The sequence below is a fragment of the Salmo salar genome, chromosome ssa17 (genome assembly GCF_905237065.1).
Source record: "Salmo salar chromosome ssa17, Ssal_v3.1, whole genome shotgun sequence".
Lineage (NCBI taxonomy): Eukaryota > Metazoa > Chordata > Actinopteri > Salmoniformes > Salmonidae > Salmo > Salmo salar.
The window spans coordinates 24,225,929-24,244,576 of NC_059458.1; the positions used below are offsets into that span (position 1 = coordinate 24,225,929).

General features: G+C 45.2%; 1 protein-coding gene across 26 annotated transcripts in view; it reads right to left on the minus strand.

Moving 5' to 3' along the window:
* LOC106575599 (tensin) overlaps positions 1–18,648 on the minus strand; it is a 182,448-nt gene that overhangs the window by 59,961 nt on the left and 103,839 nt on the right. For 18 of the 26 annotated variants that reach the window (XM_045699130.1, XM_045699126.1, XM_045699119.1 and 15 more), the window contains 2 exons: positions 4,434–4,481; positions 561–581 (listed from right to left, as the gene is read on the minus strand). In XM_045699130.1, the coding sequence (XP_045555086.1) occupies positions 561–581; positions 4,434–4,481 (69 nt within the window). The remainder of the gene's footprint in view (positions 1–560; positions 582–4,433; positions 4,482–18,648) is intronic. The other 8 variants (XM_045699124.1, XM_045699122.1, XM_045699128.1 and 5 more) reach the window with 1 other exon arrangement.

Consider the following 18,648-nt stretch of genomic DNA (forward strand, 5'->3'; position numbering starts at 1 on the left):
GTTTATTGAGTGTTTACATTTGTATCATGTCTTATGGTGTCCCACTCTCATAGCTACATAACTATCTTTAGGGAAAGCATGCTACCATGCTAAAAAGGCATGGGAGGGAAAAAATGCAGAAGGCTCAAAATAAACATCTGTAGCACTGTTTTAAAAGCCATGGGAGTCAAAACAGACACAGTCCACAGGGAATCAGCACAAATGTGTGGACTGTTTGGATTAGTAGAACATTCGGTCGTGACCAGGGGGTGGGGTCAATTCCTTTTCAAGTCAGTCAATTCAGAAAGTCAACAGAAATTCCAGTTCTAATTCCCAACCCTTCTCTGGGAGACCAAAATGGAATTAGAATTTGTACATTTCAGTTTACTTCCTTGCACTGAAATGGAATCGACCCCCTCACCATGGCACTCAAAGTGGCTTAATGCAGAAACGGTTTGTCATGAAGTCAAAGCATCAGACTATTTTTTGCCTCCCTGACGCAAGACAAGGTGCTGTGGACTAGAGCACCCTCTAGGGGACAAAAAGTAGCATTTCACCACTTTTTATTTCTCTCATCTCACCCAAGGAGGATCAGTGGACGGCTAAAGGAGGGAGGGAAGGAAGGAAGGACAGAGGGAAGGAAGCCATTCAAGACATTTCAAGACTATACGGACATAGCCCCTAGAATAGGTGAAACACTTCAGAGTTGAACATGAACTTCTGACCCTGTGAGTGATTATTCTCCGAACAATCCCAGGACGTCACATAGACGTGAGTGAGGAGAACCTGGGGTCACAACTCTGTTTGGTGTACCTTCATACGTACATAACACACACACTTTAAACGACGGATGGGGGTCTTCCATTACTATGGACTGTCAGAAGAATAGCACACACACTGAGAAACCACTCTGTATGTGACCCTGTGTAGAGATTACCCCCTAACCAACCACTCTGTATGTGACCCTGTGTAGAGATGACCCCCTAACCAACCACTCTGTATGTGACCCTGTGTAGAGATGACCCCCTAACCAACCACTCTGTATGTGACCCTGTGTAGAGATGACCCCCTAACCAACCACTCTGTATGTGACCCTGTGTAGAGATGACCCCCTAACCAACCACTCTGTATGTGACCCTGTGTAGAGATGACCCCCTAACCAACCACTCTGTATGTGACCCTGTGTAGAGATGACCCCCTAACCAACCACTCTGTATGTGACCCTGTGTATAGATGACCCCCTAACCAACCACTCTGTATGTGACCCTGTGTAGAGATTACCCCCTAACCAACCACTCTGTATGTGAATCTGTGTTAGAGATGACCCCCTAACAACCACTCTGTATGTGACCCTGTGTAGCGATTACCCCCCTAACCAACCACTCTGTATGTGACCCTGTGTAGAGATGACCCCCTAACCAACCACTCTGTATGTGACCCTGTGTAGAGATGACCCCCTAACCAACCACTCTGTATGTGACCCTGTGTAGAGATGACCCCCTAACCAACCACTCTGTATGTGACCCTGTGTAGAGATGACCCCCTAACCAACCACTCTGTATGTGACCCTGTGTAGAGATGACCCCCTAACCAACCACTCTGTATGTGACCCTGTGTAGAGATGACCCCCTAACCAACCACTCTGTATGTGACCCTGTGTATAGATGACCCCCTAACCAACCACTCTGTATGTGACCCTGTGTAGAGATTACCCCCTAACCAACCACTCTGTATGTGACTCTGTGTAGAGATTACCCCCCTAACAACCACTCTGTATGTGACCCTGTGTAGCGATTACCCCCCTAACCAACCACTCTGTATGTGACCCTGTGTAGAGATGACCCCCTAACCAACCACTCTGTATGTGACCCTGTGTAGAGATTACCCCCTAACCAACCACTCTGTATGTGACCCTGTGTAGAGATTACCCCCTAACCAACCACTCTGTATGTGACCCTGTGTAGAGATGACCCCCTAACCAACCACTCTGTATGTGACCCTGTGTAGAGATTACCCCCTAACCAACCACTCTGTATGTGACCCTGTATAGAGATTACCCCCTAACCAACCACTCTGTATGTGACCCTGTGTAGAGATGACCCCCTAACCAACCACTCTGTATGTGACCCTGTGTAGAGATGACCCCCTAACCAACCACTCTGTATGTGACCCTGTGTAGAGATGACCCCCTAACCAACCACTCTGTATGTGACCCTGTGTAGAGATGACCCCCTAACCAACCACTCTGTATGTGACCCTGTGTAGAGATGACCCCCTAACCAACCACTCTGTATGTGACCCTGTGTAGAGATTACCCCCTAACCAACCACTCTGTATGTGACCCTGTGTAGAGATTACCCCCTAACCAACCACTCTGTATGTGACCCTGTGTAGAGATGACCCCCTAACCAACCACTCTGTATGTGACCCTGTGTAGAGATTACCCCCTAACCAACCACTCTGTATGTGACTCTGTGTAGAGATTACCCCCTAACAACCACTCTGTATGTGACCCTGTGTAGAGATTACCCCCCTAACCAACCACTCTGTATGTGACCCTGTGTAGAGATGACCCCCTAACCAACCACTCTGTATGTGACCCTGTGTAGAGATTACCCCCTAACCAACCACTCTGTATGTGACCCTGTGTAGAGATTACCCCCTAACCAACCACTCTGTATGTGACCCTGTGTAGAGATGACCCCCTAACCAACCACTCTGTATGTGACCCTGTGTAGAGATTACCCCCTAACCAACCACTCTGTATGTGACCCTGTATAGAGATTACCCCCTAACCAACCACTCTGTATGTGACCCTGTGTAGAGATGACCCCCTAACCAACCACTCTGTATGTGACCCTGTGTAGAGATGACCCCCTAACCAACCACTCTGTATGTGACCCTGTGTAGAGATGACCCCCTAACCAACCACTCTGTATGTGACCCTGTGTAGAGATGACCCCCTAACCAACCACTCTGTATGTGACCCTGTGTAGAGATGACCCCCTAACCAACCACTCTGTATGTGACCCTGTATAGAGATTACCCCCCTAACCAACCACTCTGTATGTGACCCTGTGTAGAGATGACCCCCTAACCAACCACTCTGTATGTGACCCTGTGTAGAGATTACCCCCTAACCAACCATTCTGTATGTGACCCTGTGTAGAGATGACCCCCTAACCAACCACTCTGTATGTGACCCTGTATAGAGATTACCCCCCTAACCAACCACTCTGTATGTGACTCTGTGTAGAGATGACCCCCTAACCAACCACTCTGTATGTGACCCTGTATAGAGATTACCCCCTAACCAACCACTCTGTATGTGACCCTGTGTAGAGATTACCCCCTAACCAACCACTCTGTATGTGACCCTGTATAGAGATTACCCCCCTAACCAACCACTCTGTATGTGACTCTGTGTAGAGATGACCCCCTAACCAACCACTCTGTATGTGACCCTGTATAGAGATTACCCCCCTAACCAACCACTCAAATGATGGTGATCTTAACCACTAGCCAATAGACAGATTTAATCATAAAGACAGCATATCATTATGGAACTCTCGGCCCTGAATGTAGTTAAAGACCAGAGCCAGTCAAGTTAGAAAGGCCATACACAGCTTTAGTAATTGAAAAGGCCCAATAACCTGCCCATCTTTATACAGCAGTTTGAATGATTACAGTACGTGGGAATGGCTATTTTCCTGTCAGTGAATGACACAGGTACTAACGTACAGACCGACAGAGACAGGCAGACAGACAGACAGACAGAGACAGACAGACAGACAGACAGACAGACAGACAGACAGACAGACAGACAGACAGACAGACAGACAGACAGACAGGTACTAACGGACAGACAGACAGACAGACAGACAGACAGACAGACAGACAGACAGACAGACAGACAGACAGACAGACAGACAGGTACTAACGGACAGACAGACAGACAGACAGACAGACAGACAGACAGACAGACAGACAGACAGACAGGTACTAACGGACAGACAGACAGACAGACAGACAGACAGACAGACAGACAGACAGACAGACAGACAGACAGACAGACAGACAGACAGACAGACAGACAGGTACTAACGTACGTACAGACAGACAGACAGACAGACAGACAGACAGACAGACAGACAGACAGACAGACAGACAGACAGACAGACAGACAGACAGACAGAGACAGGCAGACAGGTACTAACATACAGACAGAGAGAGACAGGCAGACAGGTACTAACATACAGACAGAGAGAGACAGGCAGACAGGTACTAACATTCAGACAGACAAAGACAGGCAGAGAGGCTGCAGTGACAGGCCATGTGAGTGTCTGTCTGTACCTAAAGGGGGTAGGGTGAAGTTAGACCTTAGACACTGATCTATGGTCAGTTTAGCATAAAGGTTAGGATACCACACACACACACACACATTGTGTACACACCGGCTTGGTAGGTGATCCGGTAGGTGCCACACATGCATCTGCGAGGACCTGTAGAGACAGAGACAGAGGATCAGGTTAGGACATGAATCTCAGAATCATCTATCTATCTATCTATCTATCTATCTATCTATCTATCTATCTATCTATCTATCTATCTATCTATCTATCTATCTATCTATCTGTCTATATATATCTATCTATCTATCGCACATTTTGGGCAGGAGGTTGAGGGAAAGAGAGAGTGAGGGAGAGAGAGAGAGAGAGCGAAAGAGAGCGAGAGAGAGAGCGAGAGAGAGAGAGAGAGAGAGAGAGAGAGAGAGAGAGAGGATTGACACGTCTCTTGAATAGTACAGTGTTTGCCAAGTCACTCGGGACCTCACAGAAATAGGCTAAGAGAATAAGAAAAATAAAGAATACAAGTAAACTGTTGGGAAAATACTGTCTGGTGGCTGAACTACCTTCACCTCTTCCTCACACAACTATGACTATCATGTGATAGAGGTCTAGATTTGATCAAACCTGGCACACAATTCTGATGACATTGATATCAAACAGTAAGAACAAGGAGGAGCATACCGATGCCATATCAAGGAGATTGAATTGAGTACTGACTATATAATGGTATGTGTGTAATTTGAGTACTGACTACATAATGGTATGTGTGTAATTTGAGTACTGACTATATAATGGCGGTGTACAGGCACAGTGAACGGTAAGCTGTTCTGACAGCTGATGCTTAAAGTTAGAGAGAGAGATAAGTCTCCAGCTTCAGTGATTTTTGCAATTCGTTCCAGTCATTGGCAGCAGAGAACTGGAAAGAAAGGCGGCCAAAGGAAGTGTTGGCTTTGGGGATAACCAGTGAAATATACCTGCTGGAGCGAGTGCTACAGGTGGGTGTTGCTATGGTGACCAGTGAGCTGAGATAAGGCGGGGCTTTACGTAGCAAAGACTTATAGATGACCTGGAGCCAGTGTGTTTACTATATAATGGTATGTGTGTAATTGAGTACTGCCTATATAATGGTATGTGTGTAATTGAGTACTGCCTATACAATGGTATGTGTGTAATTGAGTACTGACTATATAATGGTATGTGTGTAATTGAGTACTGACTATATAATGGTATGTGTGTAATTGAGTACTGACTATATAATGGTATGTGTGTAATTGAGTACTGACTATATAATGGTATGTGTGTAATTGAGTACTGACTATATAATGGTATGTGTGTAATTGAGTACTGCCTATATAATGGTATGTGTGTAATTGAGTACTGACTATATAATGGTATGTGTGTAATTGAGTACTGACTATATAATGGTATGTGTGTAATTGAGTACTGACTATATAATGATATGTGTGTAATTGAGTACTGACTATACAATGGTATGTGTGTAATTGAGTACTGACTATATAATGGTATGTGTGAAATTGAGTACTGATTATATAATGGTATATGTGTAATTGAGTACTGACTATATAACGGTATGTGTGTAATTGAGTACTGACTATATAATGGTACATGTGTAATTGAGTACTGACTATATAATGGTACATGTGTAATTGAGTACTGACTATATAATGGTATGTGTGTAATTGAGTACTGACTATATGGTGGTATGTGTGTAATTGAGTACTGACTATATAACGGTATGTGTGTAATTGAGTACTGACTATACAATGGTACATGTGTAATTGAGTACTGACTATATAATGGTACATGTGTAATTGAGTACTGACTATATAATGGTACATGTGTAATTGAGTACTGACTATACAATGGTACATGTGTAATTGAGTACTGACTATATAATGGTACGTGTGTAATTGAGTACTGACTATATAATGGTATGTGTGTAATTGAGTACTGACTATATAATGGTATGTGTGTAATTGAGTACAGGCATTATAATACTGTTAGGAAAATCCTTGGTTCATAGACTAGTTAAATTGCTCAATGACTCCATCACTGTATGAGACACATGCACTAATGCATACTGTATCCCCCATCCTCCACACACACACACACACACACACACACACACACACACACACACACACACACACACACACACACACACACACACACACACACACACACACACACACACAGTGCAGTCCGGGGTTATAATGTCAGTGAGTACAGCTGAGAGAGAGAGAGTCATTGGTCTAAAAGTCAGTGTATCTGCCTCAGGTCCTAATGAAGCTCAGGCTGGAATAATAGGATTAGTGGTGTTCACTGCAGAACCAAAACACATCACACACCATCACACACCATCACACGCCATCACACGCCATCACATGCCATCACAAGCCATCACACGCCATCACACGCCATCACACACCATCACACGCCCTCACACGCCCTCACACGCCATCACACACCATCACACACCATCACACACCATCAGACCCCATCACACACCCTCACACACCATCACACACCATCACACGCAGGAGAATAAACAGAACAGACAAAGGGAGGGAGGGAGGGAGGGAGGGAGGGAGGGAGGGAGGGAGGGAGGGAGGGAGGGAGGAAACAGAACAGTAAATCCTATTTTATTGAAGTTTTACTGGCGCAGGGTTAAGCAACGAGCTACTGTGCTTCTGACAAATAGACCACATGATTAACACCCTGACATCAGAAAAAGGTCACTTTCAGTAGCTGCACTTAGTTATTGTCAACAACGCAAATGAAAGTACAGACGTAGGATCTTAATTTGAGCCAGTTTGCAACAGCAGGAAAATAATCCTGCAGCAACAGGAAATGTGAATTATTATCTGGATTATAATCAATGTTTTTAGAGGTTGCTTCATTTTTCGAAAGGGAAAATCAAGTGTAAAACAGATCAGGGGCGATCAGGGGAAGAACATGGATTATTCAAGAGAGAATGATCATGTCATTCATATCGGTGTGTCCTCAAATAGAATGTGATGTCACATAACTCAGTTAGCATCTATTTTTACATTTTTTACTTCAGTTTATTTTAGTAAATACTTTCTATAATGCTTATTTTTCTTAAAACGTCATTGTTGGTTAAGGGCTCGTAAGCAAGCATTTCACTGTAAGGTCTACACCTGTTGTATTCAGCATTTCACTGTAAGATCTACACCTGTTGTATTCAGCATTTCACTGTAAGGTCTACACCTGTTGTATTCGGAGCATGTGACGAATACAATTTGATTTGATTTGATAGTGAGTCAGCGTAATCAATATTGATTTAGCGATTGTCTTTATGGTAGCGACTGCATATCGTACTGCTCTCAGGTAACACTGAAAGTCCTGCTGTCACACAACTCAGTTATGTATCTTCATAGAATCAATACTGAGTTAGTTAAATATCACGGGCATGGTCCAGACAAAAATGTTTCCAGTCTCTGTTTCCCTGTTTCTTCTCTAAATCTAGAATGTTATTTTTCCGTCACGTCAACAGGATGTTTTCCAGGCGAACAGCAACATGAATGATGGGCTGTGATTGTGTGTGCGTGTGTGTGTGTGTGTCTGCTTGCTTGCTTACGTGTGTGTGTGTGTGCGCGTGTGTGTGTGTGTGTGTGTGTGTGTGTGTGTGTGTGTGTGTGTGTGTGTGTGTGTGTGTGTGTGTGTGTGTGTGTGTGTGTGTGTGTGTGTGTGTGTGTGCGCGTGTGCGTACTTATACGTGTGTGTGCGTGTGTGTGCATGCTTGCTTGCTTACGTGTGTGTGCTTGCTTGCTTGCTTACGTGTGTGTGTGTGTGTGCTTATACGTGTGTGTTTGCGTGACTGTCAGCGGATGTTGGTGAGCAGTGAGATGACAGTATCAGTGGACAGCAGACACACAGAGGAAGGAAGCCCTGGTAATCAGTTTGTTATTGAGAGACTGATCCCTAATTGACAGACTAATTACAAGCTCCAGTCGGTGTTGTTCTGTTACACCTCACTACTGATTATGGCTATATGGTTAAAGTGAAAATCAAAAAAACATATTTTTGTTAAGCGGCCACGTCATCATGATGATGTCTTTAATATTCAGTCCAATATCTTGACAACTTGACTGCTGACATGCAAAACATTTTGGGACTGTATCAACAGTGAACTAATGAAAAAAAAGATATATTGTTTTTGAGTGAATTTTCCCTTTAACTCTACAGGCTCTGTGTGTTAAGCCCTGTCTAACTCTACAGGCTCTGTCTGTTAAGCCCTGTCTAACTCTACAGGCTCTGTGTGTTAAGCCCTGTCTAACTCTACAGGCTCTGTCTGTTAAGCCCTGTCTAACTCTACAGGCTCTGTGTGTTAAGCCCTGTCTAACTCTACAGGCTCTGTGTGTTAAGCCCTGTCTAACTCTACAGGCTCTGTGTGTTAAGCCCTGTCTAACTCTACAGGCTCTGTGTGTTAAGCCCTGTCTAACTCTACAGGCTCTGTGTGTTAAGCCCTGTCTAACTCTACAGGCTCTGTGTGTTAAGCCCTGTCTAACTCTACAGGATCTGTGTGTTAAGCCCTGTCTAACTCTACAGGCTCTGTGTGTTAAGCCCTGTCTAACTCTACAGGCTCTGTGTGTTAAGCCCTGTCTAACTCTACAGGCTCTGTGTGCTAAGCCCTGTCTAACTCTACAGGCTCTGTGTGTTAAGCCCTGTCTAACTCTACAGGCTCTGTGTGCTAAGCCCTGTCTAACTCTACAGGCTCTGTGTGCTAAGCCCTGTCTAACTCTACAGGCTCTGTGTGTTAAGCCCTGTCTAACTCTACAGGCTCTGTGTGTTAAGCCCTGTCTAACTCTACAGGCTCTGTGTGCTAAGCCCTGTCTAACTCTACAGGCTCTGTGTTAAGCCCTGTCTAACTCTACAGGCTCTGTGTGCTAAGCCCTGTCTAACTCTACAGGCTCTGTGTGTTAAGCCCAGTCTAACTCTAAGTTACGGTATTATCTACCATTAGGATAATGACATCCCAAAAATATTCAAAAACATTCAGGAAATGTTTTAAATTAAATATCCTTGAAATGTTCTCCTAACATTCCCAAAAATGTTGTGCACAACATCTGTAACAACCACCACAGAACATTCCCCAAATGTTGTCATTAGGTTTCCAGGTAATGTAATAACACAATGTACCAGTAATGTATTTAGAACACACAGCTGCAACAAAATGTGAGAGCAATGTTCTGGGAACGTTCTTGCAACATCAGGCGAACGTTTTCTACAAATCATCAACACAACTGGACAGTTTTTGTCTTATGAGAAGAATTGCGGCAACCCAACGAATGTCCTGGAAACTTTCACAGAACACATTTTGGTGCACACCCAGACCAACCATCTGCTGTGTATAATACTTATCTGAGGAGACAGAGGGAGGCTAGATGACATGTTTTAGAGGAACGATGACTGACGTTAGAACACACTGTACGCATCACGTTTAAGTGACAAGGCCTTCGTTTTTTCCTCATCATTACTTCAGTCATCATGAAACTGTCACCAGAGGATGCCGTGTTAATGATTGGCAATAGAATCATTGTTCTGATGATAGGCTGACGTTCCCTCAACGTATATATAGGTATGCTGTCTGGATATTATTGCCTAAACGTTTACAGAAGATCATCAGCACCCATAGGAAAAACTCCTAACAGCAACGGGTGACTTTTGGAGGATTTCTTGGTTGCTATAGCAACGGGGAGAGTGCATAACAAACTCCGGTGGGCTGACATTTGTTTGACTAAATCCAGATTTATCTATCCTAGCAGATCCCAGTGAATCCACATATTACACTGTAACTACTATGGGTCTGGATGGGGGGGGCGTACATGAGAGACAGAGAGAGAAACTGAAAAGAGTGTGTGTGTGTGTGTGTGCGTTAATATGTGTGTGTACGTTAATGTGTGTGTGCCTGTGTCTCTAAAATGTATGATACTAAGGTCGGGCCCCCAGGGGCCCCCTCATAGAGTCAGTTAATGTGTGCTGTTTAAACCCTCTATACCTACTAACTGGAGCTGTGACTGACACAGATATATCACTGTCAGTCTGAGGAGCCTTCTTCCTTTATTCACAACTAACAGCAAACAGTTCTCAGCACCGCTCAGCACCGTGGTACTCAGCCATCCCACTGAAGGAGATGTGGCTCAGCACCGTGGTACTCAGCCATCCCACTGAAGGAGATGTGGCTCAGCACCGTGGTACTCAGCCATCCCACTGAAGGAGATGTGGCTCAGCACCGTGGTACTCAGCCATCCCAGTGAAGGAGATGTGGCTCAGCACCGTGGTACTCAGCCATCCCACTGAAGGAGATGTGGCTCAGCACCGTGGTACTCAGCCATCCCACTGAAGGAGATGTGTCTCAGCATCGTGGTACTCAGCCATCCCAGTGAAGGAGATGTGGCTCAGCACCGTGCTACTCACCCATCCCAGTGAAGGAGATGTGTCTCAGCACCGTGGTACTCAGCCATCCCAGTGAAGGAGATGTGGCTCAGCACCGTGGTACTCAGCCATCCCAGTGAAGGAGATGTGGCTCAGCACCGTGGTACTCAGCCATCCCAGTGAAGGAGATGTGGCTCAGCACCGTGGTACTCAGCCATCCCAGTGAAGGAGATGTGGCTCAGCACTGTGGTACTCAGCCATCCCACTGAAAGAGATGTGGCTCAGCACCGTGGTACTCAGCCATCCCACTGAAGGAGATGTGGCTCAGCACCGTGGTACTCAGCCATCCCACTGAAGGAGATGTGGCTCAGCACCGTGGTGCTCAGGCCTTCAGCCATCCCAGTGAAGGAGATGTGGCTCAGCACTGTGGTACTCAGGCCTTCAGCCTTCCCAGTGAAGGAGATGTGGCTCAGCACCATGGTGCTCAGGCCTTCAGCCATCCCAGTGAAGGAGATGTGGCTCAGCACCATGGTGCTCAGGCCTTCAGCCATCCCAGTGAAGGAGATGTGGCTCAGCACTCTGGTACTCAGGCCTTCAGCCATCCCAGTGAAGGAGATGTGGCTCAGCAATGTGGTACTTAGGTTCTTCAGCCATCCCAGTGAAGGAGATGTGGCTCAGCACTGTGGTACTCAGGCCTTCAGCCATCCCAGTGAAGGAGATGTGGCTCAGCACTGTGGTACTCAGGCCTTCAGCCATCCCAGTGAAGGAGATGTGGCTCAGCACTGTGGTACTCAGGCCTTCAGCCATCCCAGTGAAGGAGATGTGGCTCAGCAATGTGGTACTTAGGTTCTTCAGCCATCCCAGTGAAGGAGATGTGGCTCAGCACTGTGGTACTCAGGCCTTCAGCCATCCCAGTGAAGGAGATGTGGCTCAGCACTGTGGTGCTCAGGCCTTCAGCCATCCCAGTGAAGGAGATGTGGCTCAGCACCATGGTGCTCAGGCCTTCAGCTATCCCAGTGAAGGAGATGTGGCGTCCTCTCTAAAAGGTCAGGCCTCGGAAAGTGCACAGGCGTAGGTTTTATCAGAGACGGACAGGCATATTAAAAAAGACAGACTGAGAGATAAAGACATACAGACAGACATGCATACAGATATGGGGGTAAAAACAGACAGACAGACAGACAGACAGACAGACAGACAGACAGACAGACAGACAGACAGACAGACAGACAGACAGACAGACAGACAGACAGACAGACAGACAGACAGACAGACAGACAGACAGACAGACAGACAAAAACAGCCTGACAGCTCGAGAGACAAACAGATAAAACCAAATGAATCACTTCCCCCCTCAAAAAACATTCACACCAACTCAAAGCTAATCTGCGTCATCTCCTCAATTTAGCCTCATAGCTCATTCTGACTACATCGCTATGGAACCTAGTGAACAATACCCAACCAGATGCATCCATATATGGCAGGGGGAATCAGAGTCCCAGACTGGACTAATATGGATCTACTGGGCTTAGGACACACTCAGACTGGACTAATATGGATCTACTGGGCTTAGGACCCCACTCAGACTGGACTAATATAGATCTACTGGGCTTAGGACCCACTCAGACTGGACTAATATGGATCTACTGGGCTTAGGACCCACTCAGACTGGACTAATATGGATCTACTGGGCTTAGGACCCCACTCAGACTGGACTAATATGGATCTATTGGGCTTAGGACCCCACTCAGACTGGACTAATATAGATCTACTGGGCTTAGGACCCACTCAGACTGGACTAATATAGATCTACTGGGCTTAGGACCCACTCAGACTGGACTAATATGGATCTACTGGGCTTAGGACCCATTCAGACTGGACTAATATGGATCAACTGGGCTTAGGACCCACTCAAACTGGACTAATATGGATCTACTGTGCTTAGGACCCCACTCAGACTGGACTAATATAGATCTACTGGGCTTAGGACCCACTCAGACTGGACTAATATGGATCTACTGGGCTTAGGACCCACTCAGACTGGACTAATATGGATCTACTGGGCTTAGGACCCACTCAGACTGGACTAATATGGATCTACTGGACTTAGGACCCACTCAGACTGGACTAATATGGATCTACTGGGCTTAGGACCCACTCAGACTGGACTAATATGGATCTACTGGGCTTAGGACCCACTCAGACTGGACTAATATGGATCTACTGGACTTAGGACCCACTCAGACTGGACTAATATGGATCTACTGGGCTTAGGACCCACTCAGACTGGTACCCGCATGCACACTTTTCAAAGCCATGCCAGACGCGTCTGTTATACAGCCATCTTAGTGCTTTTCTCTCTCTGTTTTAAGGTCCAAAGCCTGTAAAATGATATTGTTTTGTTGAGTCACTCTGGCTCTGTGCTGGTGAGGGAGAGAGAGAGAGAGAGAGAGAGAGAGAGAGAAAGTGGGAGCGAGAGAGAGAGAGACAGAGAGGAGCGAGAGGGGGGGGGGGGGAGAAACCCATACATGGCGTTGGACCAAGGGAAGAACGGACACATGCCTCTGGCATGGGAGACAGAAGCAGCAAAGGAGAGGAGAGGAGAGGAGAGAGAGGTGTGTCTGAGTTGACCATAAAGTACCACAAGTTCTCTATTGTAGAGGAGAGGGTGAGAGAGTCCAGCGAGGGGTTTATCTGTCCAGTCACGAGGTCTTAGAAGGAACTGAGGCAGAACCAGACCCCCAGACAGCTAGCCAACCAGCCTGCCTTTCTCTCAATCCTACCCCTGAAAAAGTGTCTCATCTGGGGTTTAGTGGAGCAAGGCATTGCTCGTGGGGAGTCTTTCCACAGCACAGTATATCCACACTCCTAGCAGAGATCTGGCTGCATCACAAGTGGCTTCCTCTCCCAAAGAACACAACTCCAACTATCTGGGTGTATAATATAGGGTAGACAAGCTGGCAGTATACTGCCTGACTCAAATCCATTTTCCCTGTGCAAAACCAAGCTTGAGGATTCTGATTGCTATGAAAAAAAAGTGAAGGAATGCATAAATTCCCACCACCCAGACGTGTGGGCTTACAACAGGTTGGAACAAGCAGCCTTCCAGCGTACTGTACGCCAAGAAAGCATTTAGTATTCAGCTCCATACAACACAGTGCTAAGAGAGATTCAGCTCCATACAACACAGTGCTAAGAGAGATTCAGCTCCGTACAACACAGTGCTAAGAGAGATTCAGCTCCGTACAACACAGTGCTAAGAGAGATTCAGCTCCATACAACACAGTGCTAAGAGAGATTCAGCTCCATACAACACAGTGCTAAGAGAGATTCAGCTCCGTACAACACAGTGCTAAGAGAGATTCAGCTCCGTACAACACAGTGCTAAGAGAGATTCAGCTCCGTACAACACAGTGCTAAGAGAGATTCAGCTCCGTACAACACAGTGCTAAGAGAGATTCAGATCCATATAACACAGTGCTAAGAGAGATTCAGCTCCGTACAACACAGTGCTAAGAGAGATTCAGCTCCGTACAACACAGTGCTAAGAGAGATTCAGCTCCGTACAACACAGTGCTAAGAGAGATTCAGCTCCGTACAACACAGTGCTAAGAGAGATTCAGCTCTGTACAACACAGTGCTAAGAGAGATTCAGCTCCGTACAACACAGTGCTAAGAGAGATTCAGCTCTGTACAACACAGTGCTAAGAGAGATTCAGCTCCGTACAACACAGTGCTAAGAGAGATTCAGCTCCGTTCAACACAGTGCTAAGAGAGATTCAGCTCTGTACAACACAGTGCTAAGAGAGATTCAGCTCCGTACAACACAGTGCTAAGAGAGATTCAGCTCTGTACAACACAGTGCTAAGAGACAGCATACTTGGCTGCTCCTATACTTCAGAATTATTAATAGCCACTAAATACCACACAGACAGAACAACTATGACGATGACAGATACTGTTAGAAGTTGTAGTTAGGCACTGATCTAGGATCAGTATACATTCTCACAAACCCTAACCAGAAGCATTAGGGAGAGAAACAGAAAACTGACCTCAGATCAGCATCTAGGGTTGCCTGACAACTCAACCTGAATTTAATTCCGTTGCTCTATCAATCGCTACATACATTCAATCGAAAACTGCCACCCTAAAAGGTGTTTGTGTGACTTCCAAATGAGGGGAGTTGTACAAAACAAATTCCTCTGTGATTGGATTCTCTCTAACAAATCTAACCAATCAAAGTTGATAACGTCATCATGTAGGCCGGCTCTGGCCCAACCCATCGGTTTCCCAAACCAATCAGAACGTTCAGAATGTATTTGCATTCTAGAAATCATGGCGGTGAAGAAACATCAGTTGGACAGAGCGATGTGAAAGGGTATCCAGGCAACATCTAGGGGAAACGTCATCATACTCCTAAATGGTGAGTATGGGTGGAGATGTCGTCAGGGAGAAAAATCGTCTCATTGGCTCCCATGAAAAAGAATCTGGCGGATCGACCCGCATTTGGGATTCCTGAAGCCTTCGCCTGCCCACACAAGAGAAACTGCAGTAGTAGTGGCAGTCTGCCTGGGGAAATAAATACTTCAGGTACTAAGAAGCCAAATAAGGACGTCAAGCCGAACAGTACTTCAGATGGAGTTATAGAGCTAACCAGGCTTCTATTTGATTTGAATGGTAAACAAATATGTTGGTTATTGTGACGGAAAGTTCCTGAACAATCATGTTGGATATTTCAACATTACACGCTGTAATGTATTCCTCTAAATATCAGAGTATTACTGGCAGGTCTTTGGTAATGGTAAAATAAGATCTTGCGGTTAAAGAGAGATGGAGGGAAAGTTAAACCATAGCAGTAACACAGTAGGAAAACATATGATGAATGACGACTAGCATGCTGCCAGGAGAATATCAAGCCGCTGTATTTCCAACATGACGACACTTCCCCAGCCAACTGTTTCCAGTTCTATAGACGTCCATCAACACTATTTGACCGTAGCCAAACACAAAACGCTTAAAGGCAAGCCTTTCCATTTCCCCGCCATAAAAACCCGTCTGCAACGCCAGACGTCATGGCGAGAACTTGATTGAGCTAACGATCTTCTCACTCGTTCCCGCTAGACGCTACTTTACCAGGCTACTTAGGAAAACAACCTCCCTTGGCTTTGGGGCTGCTGGAAGTGTACATCAATAGTATCTACAGAATGTACAGAGGTTTTCCTGGCTTCCTACTGTATAACCTAGCCTCACTATATACTGTATACACTAGCCTCACTATATACTGTATACACTAGCCTCACTATATACTGTATACCCTAGTCTCACTATATACTGTATACACTAGCCTCACTATATAATGTATACACTAGCCTCACTATATACTGTATACACTAGCCTCAATATATACTGTATCCACTAGCCTCACAATATACTGTATACACTAGCCTCACTATATACTGTATACACTAGCCTCACTATATACTGTATACACTAGCCTCACTATATACTGTATACACTAGCCTCACTATATACGGTATACACTAGCCTCACTATATACTATATACTGTATTCACTAGCCTCACAATATACTGTATACACTAGCCTCAATATATACTGTATACACTAGCCTCATTATATACTGTATACACTAGCCTCACTATATACTGTATATACCAGCCTCACTATATACTGTATACACTAGACTCACTATATACTGTATACACTAGCCTAAACCCACTAAATACTATATACCCTAGCCTCACTATATACTGTACACACCAGCCTCACTATATACTGTATATACTAGCCTCACTATATACTGTATACCCTAGCCTAAACCCACTAAATACTGTATATCCTAGCCTCACTATATACTGTATACACTAGCCTCACTATATACTGTATACCCTAGCCTCGCTATATACTGCATAAACTAGCCTCACTATATACTGTATACCCTAGCCTCACTATATACTGTATACACTAGCCTCACTATATACTGTATACCCTAGCCTCACTATATACTGTATACACTTGCCTCACTATATACTGTATACCCTAGCCTCACTTTATACTGTACACACCAGTCTCACTAAATACTGTATACCCTAGCCTCACTATATACTGTATACACTAGCCTAAACCCACTATATACTGCATAACCTAGCCTAGACCAACTATTTACTGTATATCCTAGCCTCACTATATACTGTATACCCTAGCCTAAACCCACTATATACTGTATACACTAGCCTCACGATATACTGTATACACTAGCCTCACTATATACTGTATACCCTAGCCTCACTATATACTGTATACAATAGCCTCACTATATACTGTATACCCTAGCCTCACTATATACTGTATACACTAGCCTCACTATATACTGTAGACACTAGCCTAAACCCACTATATACTGCATACCCTAGACACACTATGTACTGTATACCCTAGCCTCACTACATACTGTAGACACTAGCCTAAACCCACTATATACTGCATACCCTAGACACACTATGTACTGTATACCCTAGCCATGCCCACTATGTAATGTATACCCTAGCCTAGACCCACTATGTACTGTATACCCTAGCCATGCCCACTATGTACAGTATACACTAGCCTAGACCCACTATGTACTGTATAGCCTAGCCATGCCCACTATGTACTGTATACCCTAGCCTAGACCCACTATGTACTATATACCCTAGCCTAGACCCACTATGTACTGTATATCCTAGCCTAGACCCACTATGTACTGTATACCCTAGCCATGCCCACTATGTACTGTATACCCTAGCCATGCCCACTATGTACTGTATATCCTAGCCATGCCCACTATGTACAGTATACACTAGCCTAGACCCACTATGTACTGTATACCCTAGCCATGCCCACTATGTACTGTATACCCTAGCCTAGACCCACTATGTACTATATACCCTAGCCTAGACCCACTATGTACTGTATACCCTAGCCTAGACCCACTATGTACTGTATACCCTAGCCTAGACCCACTATGCACTGTAAACCCTAGCCTAGACCCACTATGTACTGTATACCCTAGCCTAGACCCACTATGTACTGTATACCCTAACCATGCCCACTATATACTGTATAGCCTAGCCTAAACACACAATGCACTGTATACCCTAGCCTAGACCCACTATGTACTGTATACCCTAGCCTAGACCCACTATGTACTGTATACCCTAGCCTAGACCCACTATGTACTGTATACCCTAGCCTAGACCCACTATGTACTGCTTACCCTAGCCTAGACCCACTATGCACTGTAAACCCTAGCCTAGACCCACTATGTACTGTATACCCTAGCCTAGACCCACTATGTACTGTATACCCTAGCCTAGACCCACTATGTACTGTATACCCTAGCCTAGACACACTATGTACTGTATACCCTAGCCTAGACCCACTATGTACTGCTTACCCTAGCCTAGACCCACTATGCACTGTAAACCCTAGCCTAGACCCACTATGTACTGTATACCCTAGCCTAGACCCACTATGTACTGTATTACCTAGCCATGCCCACTATGTACTGTATACCCTAGCCATGACCACTATGTACTGTATACCCTAGCCTAGACCCACTATGTACTGTATACCCTAGCCTAGACCCACTATGTACAGTATACCCTAGCTTAGACACACCATGTACTGTATACCCTAGCCTAGACCCACTATGTACTGCTTACCCTAGCCTAGACTCACTATGCACTGTAAACCCTAGCCTAGACCCACTATGTACTGTAAACCCTAGCCTAGACCCACTATGTACTGTATACCCTAGCCTAGACCCACTATGCACTGTAAACCCTAGCCTAGACCCACTATGCACTGTAAACCCTAGCCTAGACCCACTATGTACTGTATA